Source organism: Lycium barbarum, chromosome 12, assembly GCF_019175385.1.
Source record: "Lycium barbarum isolate Lr01 chromosome 12, ASM1917538v2, whole genome shotgun sequence".
Classification (NCBI taxonomy): Eukaryota; Viridiplantae; Streptophyta; class Magnoliopsida; order Solanales; family Solanaceae; genus Lycium; species Lycium barbarum.
In genome coordinates, this window is record NC_083348.1 from 101,053,971 (window position 1) to 101,070,714 (window position 16,744).

Consider the following 16,744-nt stretch of genomic DNA (forward strand, 5'->3'; position numbering starts at 1 on the left):
ATTAGGGATAATTTAGTCAAATTACCTATTTTTACCTAGGAGTTACTAATATTTTCTTAGGAGATGTAAATGGCTAAGTAGATACTCTTTTTGAACTGGAATTAATTTGAAAGAGAAGAATGAAATTTATTTAATAATAATAATTAGGAATTAATCCCCTATACAAATTTTAGTAGAATTCCCAAATCCTTAAAACGCTAAAAAGGAAAAATATTTAAAAAAAATGCAACTTCCCACTATCCCCAGATTCAGGGCCACTAGGGTTTTTGCCTGAATATTATTATACCTTCTTCACTATTTCCCCCTGCTTCAACAACTGCTTCTCTCTTTGTTCTGAAGAAACTGTCGATAATGGGGGCTGACACAAAAACAGGTGATGAAGAGAAGCAAAATGGCAATTCCTTTGATATTAATGATTACACCATCATCAAAGAAGGAGATGCTGAGATTCTTATGCATGCTAAAAATGAAGTCTTTTACAACAAAACCCAGGTCCTTTTTTTTTTTTTTTTAAAAAAAAAATTCTTGATGTATTCACTATCTGTGTTAATTTTCAAGAACAGGGTGTTTCAAAGATTTATATTTGGTTAATTCACTTGACTTATACTGCCAAATATTGTTCAAGTTTTAAGCTTTGTGTTCTTTCTTGGTATTATACGATTATATTTAAAGAAAGTGCTTCACTAGCACCAAAGTTATCAAAAGAGTGCTTCTTTAACAATGCTTCTCTGATCTTATATTGCAATAAGACATGTTTTAATTATTAAATTTGGATTTAGAAATTTAGGGAAATTTTCACAAAGTACAGTGACTTGCTAATTTCATTGTCCCTCTAATGTAAGCTTTGCTGGTGGAATGGCTAATCTGTAGAATGTGTCACATAGTTGCCTTAGCATCCATCTATATCATTGTCTTATTACAGAATTAGCCATTTGTACATCGATAAGTTTTATGATTTCTAGAATTTACAATGTCTAGAATGTAGGTGCTTCTTGAGTCATCTCTCTTGTAATGTGAGAGAGAGAGAGAGAGAGAGAGACAGACAGAACAACATTGCCGTAAGTGAAAAGTGTAGAAAAGCATCAAGGTCAAGAGTTCTGCTAGGATTTTAAACAGAAAGCACAATTAAAGTGCAATCTTTGATGAAAAATCCGTAGATGAAGGAACAAATAAAAAAAATCGTATGTCACTATATTTATTACTCCCTCCGTTTCAATTTATGTGAACCTATTTCCTTATTAGTCTGTGCCAAAAAGAATGACCCCTTTCTATATTTGGACACAATTTACCTTTATGTAATGATTTATACCTACAAAATATATATGACTTATTTAACACCACAGGTTTAAAACTCTTCTCTTCTTTCTTAAACTTTGTGCCCAGTCAAATAGGATCACATAAATTGAAATGGAGGGAGCATAAAACTAATCAAAATATCTATTTATACATATAACAATTATATGGAGCATGAAATTGAACCAGGACTAACAAATAAAAGAGCCTAAGATCAGAAGCGAAAGTAGATACCAATCACATTCCGGGAAAATCTCAATATCGTATTTGTCTAGAATGGACCTTCTTAGGCACTTGACTGTCTCTCACGGAAAACGCAGACTCAATGGCCAAGATGAGTGCTAAAACAAAGATTTCATTTTCATTATGGTTTTACAGACGAAAATGACTTAATACGTTTATATGCCAGAAAAGCCAAGAGGTCAACAAGACAAGTTTTACTACAATTACTTGAATGGCTTTTGGATAACATCTTTTTACAAACATTCCTTATCAAAAAACATCCTTCTTCGGCAGTGCGTGGCTTCAACTATTCACGCAACCCATGAAATAGTTAATTATCAACATATTTTAGTTAATGATTTGCTGGTTATCACTACAAACCTTGAGATAATATTACGGCCAAGGATGGATTAAGAGATAGAGTTTGATTCAAAATCTTCCTAATTCATCTCTTCATGAGGAATTAGCAAAGCAGTTGATCCTTTGCTCAACTCTATGTTGCATTTGACAAAAATAATTGCATAAAGCCAACCTCTTTTTTTTTTTTTTTTTTTTTTTTCCGGTTAACTTTCTTCTTGGTGAAAAGGAGGTAGTTGGGAACTATATTACATTTACTTGTTTATTGGTGGTATCTGGTATGTATCTACCGTGGTGTGAGTAAGTGTCCAACATGGGTGCGTTTAATTTTAGTAAATTTTTAGTGTATTGGAAAGGATCTTTGCACATGTCTACACTCTACATCTCCATGTAACATAGGCTCAGAATGTAATTAGTACCATCCTTTTAGGATAAAAGGGGTTGTCTACTTTTCCTTTCTTTTTAACTTAGTGACAGCTCGATTCATGGTAACTTCCTCATACAGGAATTTCACCCAGTAAATATTTAGGACAGGGTAATATAGTCCTTTCAATATGACTATTGCAACTTGTACACAAATATCTAATCCTTGACGGTCTTTGGCACCCAGACCCCACGTTGTGGGATTTAACTGGGTATGTTGTTGTTGACTGTCTCTGGCATGCCACACTGAACAAATTTTTCTTGTGTGGCACTTGTGGTTTATTGATAGCTGTCACGTTACATCCCTTTATTCTTTACTCTATGTGGTAACATAGCTCATCCAAAACTATCTGCACCAGGTGAATAACAGAGATATGTCTATAGCTGTTTTGAGGACCTTCATATCACAACGAAAGCAGGAGCATGAAGCAATGTTGGCTAGACGAAGAACCAAGGCTGCAAATAAGTTATCTGATGCTAAAGCGGAAAAGCCAGGTGATTCAGTGCAGCATAATGGTGAATCCAATGATGGATCTGAAGTCTTGGGAGAAACATCCAATGGTGAATCATGTAGCATTCCAGAGGAACAGACTAAAATTCTACGGGGAAAAGGCCGAGAAGAACTAAAGCCTCCACGAGTTCTCGAGGTTTATTGCTATTTTTGTTGATTATTATTATTGGTTTATCAGAAATGAGGTATTTACTGTGGTTGACTAACAGTTTTTCTTTCAATGTCACTTAACAGGCTCTCTCAGCTTCTGGATTGAGGGCTTTAAGGTATGCGCGTGAAGTAGAAGGAATTAGCCAGGTCGTGGCCCTTGACAATGATAAAGGTAATCCTATCTCAGTTTAGGTGGTGCTGTATAAAATATCTAGTGCTGTTACCACCCCAAACCTCACTGCAAACCATAGTCAAAGAAAAAGAAAAAGGAATGCATCTCTTGGGTTAAGAGATGAGTTGCAAACAAAGTAAGAATGTCTGATGGAATGGACTAGAAATATAAAGTGGATTCCTTATAGTCGATTAGTCGTGATAATTATGGAAAAAAAAACCTGGGACATATTGCTGAGAATATTATGTAGCTTTGACCAGCGGATTTACTTGTCTTGTTTCAAAATATCTGTATAATAACTCAAAACATATATTATTTCTAATGTCCGATCCAGCATTTGACTAGATATTCCCTTGTGATGCAGCCTCTGTGGAAGCTTGCAGGAGAAATATAAAATTTAATGGTTCAGTGGCATGCTCGAAGGTGGAGTCTCACCTTGCTGATGCGAGGGTTTATATGCTTACCCACCCAAACGAATTTGATGTGGTATGAATGTACAATAAATTATCATATTTATATTCTTCTGCACAGGTCTGTCTAATTCTGCCTGTAATAAGTGAAAGCTGTTCGTTGATGCTGAATTAATAAGGCAACCATGTGCAGGATATTTTTTTTACATGTTAAATTCTTTATCCTAGTAAATTGTATGTTTAATATTATTGTTAATATCTACTTTGTCAAGATGAGCTATCATTCATACATTTTTGGTTAGTGTTGTTTCAGGTTGATCTTGATCCTTATGGAGCACCATCTGTGTTCTTGGACTCAGCAGTTCAATCTGTTGCTGATGGAGGGATGTTAATGTGTACCGCAACTGATATGGCAGTGTTATGTGGAGGAAATGGAGAAGTTTGCTATTCCAAGTAAAGAAAATAATCCCTTTGCTTCTGGCGTTACATAAATTTATTAGTCATTATATCCTGATTACATGATCTCATCTGCGATTAGATATGGCTCCTATCCTTTGAGAGGAAAATATTGCCATGAAATGGCTTTGCGGATCCTTCTTGCGTCTATTGAGGTACTTCATTTGTGAAGATTTTGTTTCTACTTCTTTTAAGGAGTGAGTAATGGTTGCTGACTATATTCATGCGATTTTGTTCTTTACATTCTTGTTTTTGCATTGTTCTAGCAGCTGCTCTTAGCATATTGAAGTTCCACCAACAGAGTAGAAAAATCCGTTACTTATAATTTAATATAGAAATTAGAAGTATCATTTCTTCTTTTTATTAATCCTATATCCTAAATAACGGGTGCTTCTTTAATATTTCTTAGCTCTTAATTTTTTATTTGTTTGTTATTTTATTTCAGAGCCATGCAAATCGATATAAAAGATATATAGTTCCGGTATTATCTGTTCAGATGGATTTCTATGTTCGCGTTTTTGTTCGTATATACACGTAAGTGTTTATCTTCTCTACAATTTAGCCAATTTTTCATAGGTTTACAATCTTCTCTCTGTAGATGTGAGCTCTTTTATAATTGCGTGCAGTTCTGCAAGTGATATGAAAAATACTCCTTTGAAGCTCTCATATGTCTATCAATGCATTGGCTGTGACTCGTTTCATCTTCAGACAGTTGGGAGAACTGTCTCAAAGGTATTTCTCCATTCACAATCTTTGAATATCCTAATCGTACAAACTGGTTGTGCTGGTTACTTTTAAATCCTTAGTAGATACTGTTTTAATACATATTTTCAAATATGGCCATTAATATATTTAACTTTTCTGCTTATTTAGAATAACAGTGTCAGATACCTCCCTGGATTTGGCCCTACCGTTGCTCAAGATTGTAGTGATTGTGGTAAGAAATTCAACATGGGTGGACCCATATGGTCTGCCCCAATCCATGATCAAGAGTGGGTAGCTGCCATACTTGCAGATGTGAAGTCAATGAAGGAACGGTATCCTGCTTATGAGCGAATCTCCGCTGTGTTGACAACTGTATCAGAGGTGTGGTTTGCCTTAAAATTTATATTATGCTCATCTCAATTCTGTCCATATGGCTCTTTCCTTCTGTGTTAGGTAATCTAAAGAAATGAAAACTACTTAATATCTTTGTCAAATTAAACTGGCAATTACATCTTCTTTCAGTTGCCAATTTAGTATTTAACTCATTTCCAATGAAAGGCACATAAACCTTTTTTTAAAGTTCTTATGGGGAGTGTTTCCGGGGAGAAGGAGCAAATAATCAGGCGAGTGAGTTGGTGTGAAAATCCTTAGTATTGCTATGTCTTTTCTTTTCATTTTGCTATAACAATTATTTCAATTGGTGAAGAAAAATTGCATACTAGTGGAAAAGGTAGCTATACATAATTTGACATTGCAAATTGGTAGATAGGACTTTACCTGCCCTAATTGCCATAAATGTAAAGCTTCATTTTGTAATGGGGTTCTGAATGTGTTTTTTTATGGAAATATAAATCCAGTTAGGAATATCAGTTCTTCAATCAATTCTGCAGCATAATCTTTTTTTTTTTTTTGGGGGAAAGAAACTATCATCCTTCACTAGTTATTTGGTGACATTACTTATTCAGTGCACATCATATTGATGAGGAACAGTTTAATCGGTTATTTTCAGTGGACGTTCTCTAAAGGCTGATAAAGGAGTGTGCTTTTGCAGGAATTACCTGATGTTCCTCTGTTTCTGAGTTTGCACAATCTCTGTGCAACACTAAAATGCACTTCTCCCTCAGCAGTAATCTTTCGCTCTGCGGTGATCAACGCAGGATATCGCATATCAGGGACTCATGTGAATCCTTTAGGGTTGAAAACAGATGCCCCTATGGATGTCATTTGGGATATCATGCGTTGCTGGGTAAGTTTTATCCTTTTGCTTGTTTCTGGAAGCTCTTGCTAGATATTCTTAGAAGTAGCTTAAAAACATGCCTTTGCTTGTTTCATATGTTGACAATAACGCATCCTTCCCCATCTACCATCCGAGTTGATAACGTTCTATTTGCAGGTCAAAAATCATCCCGTGAAGGCTCAACCATCTGACCATGCTGGAAGTGTGATTCTTGCTAAGGAACCTGTTCTGCAGGTGAGCTTTAACCTTCTGGAAGTGACTTTATTTTAAGGCATCATTATCACATGGCACAGAAGGGTACTTTTTGGTCCAAAATATATTGAATTTAGACCTATAAAGGAGTATAAAATAAGGACAAAACACGGATGTTCTCAGCCTCTAATCTTTGCCAGCCAATGTTTAATGATGAAATGTGAAATTCTGGTCCTCTATTTTAATTTCCTGTACCCTGTGATTATTGTCCCCTTGACTTCCAGTGTCTGGGAATCATTTTATTTTACTACAAGATATCACCAAAAGTGAATAGAGACTTTGTTCCGCTTCTGCAAATCAAACTTTTGCACTAGTTATTGTATTGTTAAGTTTGTAAGTCCTGTCACTCCTTTTTTCAAAAAAAAAAAAAAAAAAAAAAAACTAACTAAATTTACAACACTATGCTCTGGTAACACCCTCATATGACAATCATGGGATTTTTAGCTTTCTGTACACATACAAGTTCTTTACATGTGTTTACTCATACAATGACTCACTTTTTATTTTAAATCAAGAATTAGATCGTTTAATACTCATGTCTTTTCTAGTCATATATCGGGAATATTAATCTTGGTGTTATATTTATTTCAGGCTAATTTTTCTCGGGCTGTTGCATCCCTTAGCAAGGCACAGGCCAAGAAGGTTGCTCGTTTCCTCCCTAATCCGGAAAGGCATTGGGGTCCAAAACTAAGGGCAGGCCGAACGATCACCAGCAAGCACGTGTCTCTTTTGGGTCCTAAAGCATTGAATGCAATTAACAACCATGAGAATGGCGATGGCAGCAACCATGAGAATGTTGAGGAGGAACCTGCAGCCAAGCGTAAGAGGACCGAAGAATCTGTTGATTCATAACTATTATCTTGGCCAACTGTCTGCAGTTTTAATCTCTCATCATAATCTCTCTCTTTCTTCTGCTGCATTTTCTTGCAGAGTGAGATCCATCCTCTTTCTGATAATCGTGAAAAACGTCTATCGGTAATGGGGAGGATGTTATTCTGTTCTGTCAGTTCTTTTTAATTTTTAAAGGAGGTAGGGTTATTTATATTTTTTTTGTTTGTCCTTTTTACTTTTGTTTCAATATTTTAGTAGTTGCTGTATCAAATTTTGTTTTTACGTTTTCATTTATGAGAAAACTACTGTGTAACATGTCTTTTGCCTGTTTACTCTTCTATGTCGACAAAAAATTGCACCGGTTTCAGCTGTTAACGTGGCAAGTCTTTTGTTAATTTTTGACGATTAAGGTAAACATTCTGTAATGTTCTAAAAACAATGCTAAAAGTTGTATCTAAAGAAACAAAGGCTGGGAAAATTTGCAATGGATGTATGATTGAAATCTCTCGTGTTCCTGGAAGTATCTGTTTGCGTATTCAGATTTCAGAGTTCGTGATTCTTAAGATTTCTTAATTACTTTATTTTACGGAATATTGATTTATGATTAGTAAATTCTAAACATGCAAAAAGGGACCTTTTTTTTTTTTTTTTTAATAGTTATTGCTAGATTAGTCATTTGTCAATCAGACATTCAAAAGCAAGATGCTGGAAAATAGGGGTCTTCTTCTAACAGGTTTTGTAGGAAAGAGAAGTAAATTAAAATTTTCATCTGATCTTCGCATCAAAGTGAAGACCTTATGGCTTATTACAGTTTGTAAGAATTTAAAGGAGTTTTTCTTCCGCGGATACTCCAAATTTAGACTACCCCTACAACTCCAAGTTGAAAAAAAAAAAAAAAACGTAAAGGAAAACAGATTACAGAATTATATAAAACCCAAAGCTATAAAGTACTGGAAGCAAACTAAAAAGTCACAAATAACTATGAAATAATTTATTTGGTTGGCTCAGTGGGAGCTTTGGCAGAGTCTTTAGAAGCAGGATTGAGCTCATCCCAAGCTTCAATCCAAGTGACCATAGCATCTGCAAGCTTCACAAAATAAGGATCTATTTTTCCAAGTTTTTCATTGACCTGCTTGGCCATTTCCACATAGCATTTCTGGACAGTAGTAGACTCTTTGGACAGGTTCAATTGCTGGAAAAATGGAATGATCTCTTCTTGCCAGAATATCCCATTGTACTCTTTCTTCAAGTTGACAAATGGATTGCTAGCCTTGCTGTGGTAGATGTAGGGTAATCCAGTCTTGATTCCCAATCCCAGGTGATCACATATAACCTGCCAATTCGTTAAGAGTTTAAGTTCTATGCACTGACATATAAAAAGATCCACACAATTCGATCACTTAAAAGATATAACAAGTGACGAACCTTGCAGCACCAACCAGCCCACATATCGTCGTAGCGTCCAATAGGCTGGCCATCACCCATGAGTCCAAAGTACATAGCAGGACCAATAAGGTCACGGTCAAATGCCAAATTCATACCACACATTGGGAAGAGTGTACCCTTTGGAATTGTCAACACCATATCAACATACCTGTCAAACCAACCGGTTATAGAATGAACGCTAAGGCTAGTCACTTGCCAAAAGAAATTAAAAGAAAAAGTAAAACTCTAGTACGGTGATGGTGTAAATATTTTTGTACTCACAATTTCAAGCTGAGCCGGAACCAAGATTTTAATCTTCAAAGTTCTTAGCAACTCACTATACTTTTGAAATTATGGATTCAAAATCTGACATTTGTTGAAATTTTATGATTTTGCATCTTAGACCTATGTTGAATTGCACAGAGGCTCCATCCGCCGAAGCTTTTAGGCCATTTAGAAGATAACTACAGGTAACTAATTATATTAATCATGATCGTGTAACCTAGAAATAGGGGCAATGATCCCGCCGCAATTGGTTCAATTGCATTAGTAGTGTAAAAATCATTTAAACTGCCAGTGTATAAAAGTTGGAAAAAAAAAAAATGTAAAGAGACCTGGTGTTCCTCTCGAGAGGCTTGACAAGTTGAGTAGGTGCATCATAATCAGGGATGTTGAGCCAGAGGCCATGAGAGACTGCAGTTGGCACACCCTCACGTAGGCTGAAAGGGTATCCACGCACAAAATCAGCACCATCTCTGAAGGGATCATACAGAGTGTTGAAGAAATAGGGAGTTGCTGGGCAAAGAAGGTTCTTTATGTGCTGTTCCAATGCATTGATATCTTTCCCACTTGGGTCCTTTGCAACCTATCAATTTTTGCAAAAGAAAACAAAGTCAACCTACTCAACTGTGTTAGCCTTTAATCAAATGTGATTTTCAGAAACAGGGGTGTATTTTACGTAAATCATTTACCGAAAATTTTCCGGTGTTTGATTGGAGGGTGAAAATTAATTTTTCGGAAAATGTATTACAGATTGGTAATAATATTAGCAACTAAGATAGTGTTTTGATGAAATTTTTGAGTATTAAAATTGATGATAACATCTCAATGTTGACACAAAGCTAATAATCAATGCTAATTGCAAAGAAAAATGACTTCTGTCAAAAGATGAGGGAGGTTATCATTTTCCCCTTTTGGTAGGAAATGTTTCCTCAACAAATTTTTTTTTGGCAATTAAGCACAAGAAAATGACTTATTTTCCTGAAAACATTTTTGGGAATACCAAAGACACCCCCCAATGATCTCAAATTGAATACTACAACCATAAAAGATAAAGAGAAAATTCAAACTCCGGGTCATGTAAGAAACACGTACAATTCTAAAAGTTATGCGTGCGTTATTACTATTGAACGTTTAATAAGTATTATTTAACATATAAGCAAGTAGAATATAATTATGAAGAGAGAATAATAAAAAGTAGAGGAGGGAAGTGAGATCTCTCACGAAGCAATCGTCATCAATGGTGTAAATGTACTTCTTCTTGGAGACCATGTAACCAAAGCAACGACAAGCAGAGTCCTTGAATGAGATGCAAGAGGCCCTTGGACCCAAAATTTTGTTAATGTCATTACGGTTATAGAGCTCATAATCAAAACCATCAGGAACCTTAATAGTCTTTGAAGGGTCACCATCTTGTACAATAATAAGATGATATGGCTGGAAAAATGGCCTCCACATCTCAAGAAAATCCAAGTTTCTAATTGTTGGTATCACTATGTCTAACTCATCTTTCAGTGGGACAGTAGCCATGTTTGAGTAATTTTTTTCCTTTTTTGCTTAGCAATGGGAACAATTTATTTAGTGAGAAATTAAGACAAAGGGGGAAGTGCTTTTATACATCGAGAATCAGAGTAAAGGGTGGTGACAAGTGTGAGGTGTGGAAAAGGGAGTTATTATGGTTACGGACTTTGTCAAAAAGGTTGCAATGCCCTTTTTATGCTATGCATTTTAACTGTGAATATGAAGTCGTAAGGAAGAAAAAAATAAATAAAAAAACTTTCCAAACTTGTGGCGTAAAATATTTGCTAGATACTTATGTTCTTATAAACAATCTCATTAAGTTTAAATTGATTGTTTAAAGTTGTGACAGGTTTTGCGGAGCAAAAAAAAAAGAATATTTAAAAGTTAAATTATTTTTAACTATATATTTTTTTTTATGACAGACTAAAAAGAAAAACGTATTTTATAAGTTGACACAAAAAAATAATAAGTATAGATTTTTGTACATCCACTGATTTTTGCCTTTATAAGATATCAATCATACAGAAGAATTCTACTTACTACTAAAAAGTTAAGAGCTTTGAATACACATTTAAGAAATAGAAATGTATTGTTTAAGGCTTTCAAAACCAGGAGTTGAGATTAAGGAAAGGCGTAACAGTGCGTTGAAATTGAACCTTTAATTGCAGTTTCATCAACTGTGGAGTCTGATATAAGTCCCGTAACATGTAATCAAGATATTACAAAAAATTACACAATGAGAACTACTTTGTGGGCCGGTCCACATTCCAGACCCACGTAGAAAGCTTTACAAAACCCATTAATCTAATGGGTTCTCACTTATAGTTTAGCATTGGTTCTTCAATAATTTCGTTTTATTCATTCATTTATTTGCTATATTATGATGGTTGAGTAGGAAGTAATTGACAGTGGATAGATTGATAATCTCCGCAAAAAAATGTGATTAATTCGTCATTATGTTAGCGGGAACAGTAAGTTGTACATCCCTGTTACTCTTAGCTTGCATCCTACAAATCTCTCTTCTTTTTTTTTTCTTTTCTTTTTTCTGTACATTCATGAATTGATAGTTAGTAAGTTGAAACTCTAATACGCAGTCCATTTGGTGCTTCAACTCTTGGAAACTTCATCAGTTTATCTCCTCCTACTTCTTCCCATCTGCATAAACCATAGCACAACTACATTTAGTAACATATCGATATGTAAGAAAATTAAAATTTATGTATATGTTAAGTATATATTAGTTACCTGTACTTTGTTACGAAGTAATGAAGAAATGTAGAAATTTCTGCTACACCTAGCTCCTTTCCAGGACATTGTCTAGTACCACCTCCAAATATCAAGAACGAATTTTGGTTCTCCAGGTTCCTATCCTGTAATTAGCAGAGCACAATTAGTTAGCTCCAACTTAAAAATCAAATTTAAACATAGTCCCTTTTTTTTTTTTTTCTTTAACAATACTAACCAGCCACCTCCATGGATTGAATATATATGGATCAGGATAAATCCTTGGATCATAATTCACCTCCCTTGTGTATACGTATATTCTCCATCCTTTAGGAATGATGTATCCTAAAAATATACACATAAAGAAAATAATAATTAGACCAACGATACATGTATTTCTTTTCAAGACAGACTTTTAAAGCATCTACTTAGAAGAAAAAAAGGTTTAAAGGAGCAATTTTTAGAATTTTTTGATGATAGGAAATAATATTAGGGATTGTACTATTTTCTTTTTCCCAAAAAGTTTAGAGACGACACATGGGTCAGGAAGGAAACTGTATAGGCTGGAATGGTAGGTGTGCCATGTGGATCGTGGTATTATAGGGTCCATAACACAAAAGATGATCATATAGTATACATCCAAACATTATTTTAAAGATTTTAATGAGTCTAAATGAGAAGAATATTGTCCCTGCATCTGATGCCCATAGTTTCAACAATCACTCAAAACATACAAATAAGCAATGATTTTAAATTATATATATTGTCAAGTACCGTAAGAGAATTTTATACAATCAGGTCATTTTTACCCTTTATAATAAATTAGCTATTTTATTTAATTTAAAGTATCTTTTGGATGACATGATCGTAGGAAAATACACTGACGATGTATAAAACTCAAACTTAATATGCATGAGATTTTCCCCAAGAATACTTACCATTTATTTCCATATCTTGAGTGGTTTTTCTCAGAACCCCATTTACTATCGTTGCTAACCTGGAGGTCTCTAAAATCACCTGTACCAGCAAAAATATATAGATTCAATATGTTGACCTTTGAGTTGACAAACTGTTCCATCTAAATTAAGGATTTATCTCATACACACTACTAAATGTAATAAAATTTTATTTAACGTGTTATAGAAGGTTGCCAAATTTAAGGATTCCGTAAAATTGTATTGTACGATCAGTGTACAAAAAAAAAAAAAAAAAAAAGCAAAATAACATAGACACTTACAGCTCGTGTGAACCGCATTGCCTTGTAATCGTTGTAATCAATGGGATCCTTAGGTTTTTTCTTTTCTCTAATTGCCATGTGTTCTTTCTGTAGAATTACAAATCAAGGTTATCAAATAAGAATAATTAAAACAGCAATGTAGTTAAGCAACTAGTAGTAATTAAGTCTATGATCTTGGACTTACTCTGAGTTCTTCAAGAACTTTTGGATGATCATGAAGATATTTGACAGCCATCATAGAAGTGGTGGAAACAGTTTCATATCCAGAGTACAAGAGGGTTATGATTAAATCAATCATCTCATCATCTGTTAATTTGTATCTATTTGCTTCTTCATTCATCAAGTAACCAAGCATATCATGTTGAATTTGCTTTGAAGCTCTTCTCTCTTCTATGAGTGTCCTCAGTAGGCTCACAATAATTTTCCTTGCCTGAAATATATCTTCTTATTAGATACTCTCTGAAAGCGTATAATATGTTAAATTACAACTGATAGTTTCAGGAAATTTACCTGAAATCCGCGACGATAGTTCGTGTTGGGGAGGTTGATGGGCAGTGAAAGAGTGCCTAGTACAAGCTTGAAGAATTCAGGCATGAATTCTTGAGCTAAAGAGCTAGATTCAATCCCAGCAATTTGCTTCAATGATGACAGAAATGCCATCTAGGGAAAATATATAAAAAAAAAAAAATAGAAAACATTTTAGCAAAACTTAGATCAAAAGCAGAGGAAAAACAGAGACTTTTGATGGAGTACTAATTTGTTTCTTAGACTGACCTTATTGGTTTTCTCTTGAATATCAATGACTTTGTTATCCCAATTGGTCAAGTGGGATCTCATGAACTCATCAATTTTAGGCAAAAGCTGGTCTCTGATCATGGTAGGGCTAATTAGAGATAACAATGCACCCCTCATGTACTTGTGAGCCGAACCATTGACAGCTGCAATATTGCATTTTCCTAAAATGTCTAGCATCGACTGCGGGTATCCTGGGACCAGTCCTTTTGCCTCGTTCACAAGTATATATCTATTTAACTCTGGATCCATTGATACTATTGTTGGACACCCAAGTATATGTGATTTGAAAAAACTCCCAAATCTGCTACAAGTAATAACAATCATTAGAAATTTAATTTTTCAGATTTGATTCTTAGGACTACAATTTTAGACCTTAAAGGGGGTAGAATTATACCTGGCTCTTTGGTTTTTCATAAAGCTAGGGCCAAGCTTAAGAAACTCAGTAGTCTCACCAAAAAGTGGCCAACCCATAGTACCAGGGGGCAAGTTTTTGTTGTTATACTTGACTTGGTTCCATCTCAATAAAGCAGTACTAAAGATGCACAGCCCAAAAAAGAAAGCAAGAACAACTAAGAAGAAGGCCATTGATATTTGATGCAGCTCAGTTCTCAAGAAGCTCCAACCACCTCACAGACAGCGTCTAAATGGTGGACTTCGTTCAGTTTTCGACAACTTTTAAGTCTTAATTGCTGGCCAAGCGTGTGCTCTGTTTATATAGATGAGGAGGAGATGGGCTTCGGAGTTAAGAAGGACAGAGGGACCACTAAGGTTGTGGTTGGATGGTCCGCAATCCTTAATCAAATGTCTCGGGATTTTAACTCTGTAATACTTAATCAGGAGTCTAGGGAACACTTATCTATGTCGTTAGACTTATCGGATGTGAATTTTGATTAGTTAGTAGGGGTAGTGAGCTTGAAGTACCAATTATCAAAACGGAAAAGAAGATTAAAAAAAAGGAATTAAGCCTGAAAATGAAAAACTTCCTGATAAAAAACATTTTACCTCTTGGTAGAATTATTCAATAAAAATCTTGATTAATCGAACTAGTAATTTTTAAATACTGGATGGTTAAATCCGAAAAGAAAAGAAAAAACAAAGGAAGTTGAGCCCTAAAATGAAGAATTCTTTGATTGGAAACGCTTTATTCTTTAATGAACTTATTCCATGCAAATTCTGATTAATTTGATCGGTGATTTTCAAATACCCGATGGCTAAACAGAAAAACGGGGGGTCAAGCCCTAAATTTAACAATTAGTATTTGACAGGAAACCCTTAATCCTCATTGGGATTATTCAATGCAAATTCTAATTAATTGAATCAGTAATTTTTGAATCGGAGACTACTAAATTAAAAAAGACAGAGGTAGTTGTGGGGGAGGCCCTAATACGCCAAAACCCCACGCCCTACAAAGGAAAAGGGTCTGTGTTCTGAGCCTCGGGTAACAAAAACTTCTTAAATAGCAATGTCTTTTACTGCAGAGTAATTTTTAGTACTACTTGTATTTCATGCAAACCAATTGACTTAACTGGCTAGTCAAGATCTGAAGGGGCTCCTTCCTTGCAACTTTTTTTATTTGATCACCGACTCCTTTTTGGTTATTAGCCATTTGTTTAACAAGAAAGAATTTGGCTGTCAGTAGTTTTTGTTTTATCCTTTTGATTGTTAAACCGGATGAAAACAAAGTAACAATTCAGCAGCAGTAGTTAGAATGATCCTTTCCTTAATCATTAGGGTATTGATGTAGTATAATGTTTGAAGGATGAAAAGGACTTTTAACTAGTGAAGAATTTATACATAAGAGTCGCAAGTGAAAAGCACATGTACACCACCCTATTGGAGGTGGAAGAAAAAAAAAATTAAAGGCACTTCAAGACTAAATGGTTCACATGTCCAACCATTAATAGATCTGCTGCCCTAAGGAATTACTTAAGTCAATAAAGGACACCTTCTTGGTTAGCATGTGAATATCAATGGACACTGAATACACACACGCACACACAGAGGTGGGGCTCGAAGTTTAATTTTTTCAGTTCAATCCTAACTGCTAAGTTTGAAATTCCTAGACTGAATCCTGTAGTAGTCGTCTGAAACTCTGAACTATAATTCCTACAAGGCTTTCTTGTAACGTTGGAACTTTTGTACGCTGTTTTCCATACAAACATAGGAGGTCTGTTTTGTTGCGGGTGAGGAATATAATTATTGAGTCGTGTGTTAAAATGAGCATAGTTAATAGTACCATGTTTGATAGCTTTTGAGTTGTTTTGTGTAAAACTCTAACACATCAAGTTCGGTGTTTGGTTAATATCATTTTACAATCCCTCATAAATAAAAACACGTACTTTGTATAGATTATGAGTTAATTTATATATTATTTTATACGGTGTAGAAAATGAAATGAAAAATACCTAAATAACTAGACCTTGCATAATTAATCCGAACATTCTGCGTAACTAATCCCCACCATAATAATATGAAGAACCTGTAGTAAATAACAATCAAACGACCCCTTACTGATTTTATGATGATTTTGATAATATCTTAACTATCAATAACTTTTGGATAATTCCCTGTGGAGACAAAACAATTATGTAATAATTCGCTAAATATAATTCGATTGGATGCTCATTGATGATAAGATAAACTTCCACTACTCTAATCACATCAAAGAACAGAGATTCTGACCATTATATTGGAAATTACTATATGCACACGGTTGTGTCAAATCTAAACCACCAATATGATATGCTTGCGTATCAAACTATTAAGGATGTCCGATATTGCAATGATTTACAAATAATTACTAGTGCTTCTTATGTGTAAGGAAATGATCCACATTTCATCTTTGGTTATAAAAGCACTAGAAAGAAAAAATAAAAACAAAGATTATCACCTTCAGGTGGACAGATACAAAACTATCACTGTAAGATATTTGAAGGGTTATTATTTATGAATAGTTAAAAGGAAAACGAGTTCCGAGCTGACGAGGCTAGCAATAGCAGGCATTGCACTTTCTGTATTTTATGTCAAATCCAGTTACCTATGTGTTTGAATGTTTTGTCACATTGCTCGATGAATCTTTCTTTAACTTTGACTGAAATATGCAGCACACGTGCGTCTGGATTGTTGGACGATGAGTTTGAATTTTGGAAACTAAATTTGTGAAATAGAGATTCTACCTACACTACACCTTTGAGCTACTTTTAGGGTGGGGGTATCTCAAATCTAATTGTAATACATTTGACTG

General features: G+C 34.7%; 3 protein-coding genes across 4 annotated transcripts; 1 reads left to right on the forward strand and 2 right to left on the reverse strand.

Moving 5' to 3' along the window:
• Window positions 1-210: 210 nt before the first annotated feature.
• On the forward strand, window positions 211-7,394 carry LOC132621165 (tRNA (guanine(26)-N(2))-dimethyltransferase 1-like). 2 transcript variants are annotated; one of them, XM_060335329.1, is made up of 13 exons: window positions 211-492; window positions 2,655-2,942; window positions 3,041-3,128; window positions 3,493-3,614; window positions 3,852-3,991; window positions 4,077-4,149; window positions 4,440-4,528; window positions 4,621-4,726; window positions 4,868-5,080; window positions 5,751-5,945; window positions 6,093-6,170; window positions 6,780-7,008; window positions 7,119-7,394. In XM_060335329.1, the coding sequence occupies exons 1-13, from the start codon at window positions 352-354 to the stop codon at window positions 7,121-7,123; spliced, it is 1,767 nt and encodes a 588-aa protein (XP_060191312.1). In that variant the 5' UTR covers window positions 211-351; the 3' UTR covers window positions 7,124-7,394. The 2 variants fall into 2 exon arrangements, with proteins under 2 accessions (XP_060191312.1, XP_060191311.1); XM_060335328.1 differs by having other exon boundaries at window positions 212-492; window positions 6,780-7,394.
• On the reverse strand, window positions 7,182-10,326 carry LOC132621168 (probable UDP-arabinopyranose mutase 1). The gene is made up of 4 exons (XM_060335331.1): window positions 9,948-10,326; window positions 9,059-9,309; window positions 8,445-8,613; window positions 7,182-8,352 (listed from the first exon to the last, which is right to left on the reverse strand). The coding sequence occupies exons 1-4, from the start codon at window positions 10,251-10,253 to the stop codon at window positions 8,011-8,013; spliced, it is 1,068 nt and encodes a 355-aa protein (XP_060191314.1). The 5' UTR covers window positions 10,254-10,326; the 3' UTR covers window positions 7,182-8,010.
• An 833-nt stretch (window positions 10,327-11,159) lies between these two features.
• LOC132621167 (cytochrome P450 85A1) lies at window positions 11,160-14,288 on the reverse strand. Its single transcript, XM_060335330.1, has 9 exons — window positions 13,895-14,288; window positions 13,480-13,801; window positions 13,216-13,365; window positions 12,890-13,135; window positions 12,706-12,792; window positions 12,407-12,485; window positions 11,707-11,813; window positions 11,490-11,614; window positions 11,160-11,399 (listed from the first exon to the last, which is right to left on the reverse strand). Exons 1-9 carry the CDS (start codon window positions 14,083-14,085, stop codon window positions 11,312-11,314), a joined length of 1,395 nt encoding a protein of 464 aa, XP_060191313.1. The 5' UTR covers window positions 14,086-14,288; the 3' UTR covers window positions 11,160-11,311.
• Window positions 14,289-16,744: the final 2,456 nt, after the last annotated feature.

Coding starts and splice junctions, on each gene's coding strand:
- LOC132621167 (XM_060335330.1), bottom strand. CDS start 14,085: ATGGCCTTCTTCTTAGTTGTTCTTGCTTTCTTTTTTGGGCTGTGCATC. Junction 13,802..13,894: donor ATGAAAAACCAAAGAGCCAG/GTATAATTCTAC, acceptor TACTTGTAGCAG/ATTTGGGAGTTTTTTCAAAT. Junction 11,615..11,706: donor TCAATCCATGGAGGTGGCTG/GTTAGTATTGTT, acceptor TGCTAATTACAG/GATAGGAACCTGGAGAACCA.
- LOC132621165 (XM_060335328.1), top strand. CDS start 352: ATGGGGGCTGACACAAAAACAGGTGATGAAGAGAAGCAAAATGGCAAT. Junction 3,615..3,851: donor ACCCAAACGAATTTGATGTG/GTATGAATGTAC, acceptor GTGTTGTTTCAG/GTTGATCTTGATCCTTATGG. Junction 6,171..6,779: donor CTAAGGAACCTGTTCTGCAG/GTGAGCTTTAAC, acceptor TATTTATTTCAG/GCTAATTTTTCTCGGGCTGT.
- LOC132621168 (XM_060335331.1), bottom strand. CDS start 10,253: ATGGCTACTGTCCCACTGAAAGATGAGTTAGACATAGTGATACCAACA. Junction 9,310..9,947: donor CCATTGATGACGATTGCTTC/GTGAGAGATCTC, acceptor AAAAATTGATAG/GTTGCAAAGGACCCAAGTGG. Junction 8,353..8,444: donor GGGCTGGTTGGTGCTGCAAG/GTTCGTCACTTG, acceptor ACGAATTGGCAG/GTTATATGTGATCACCTGGG.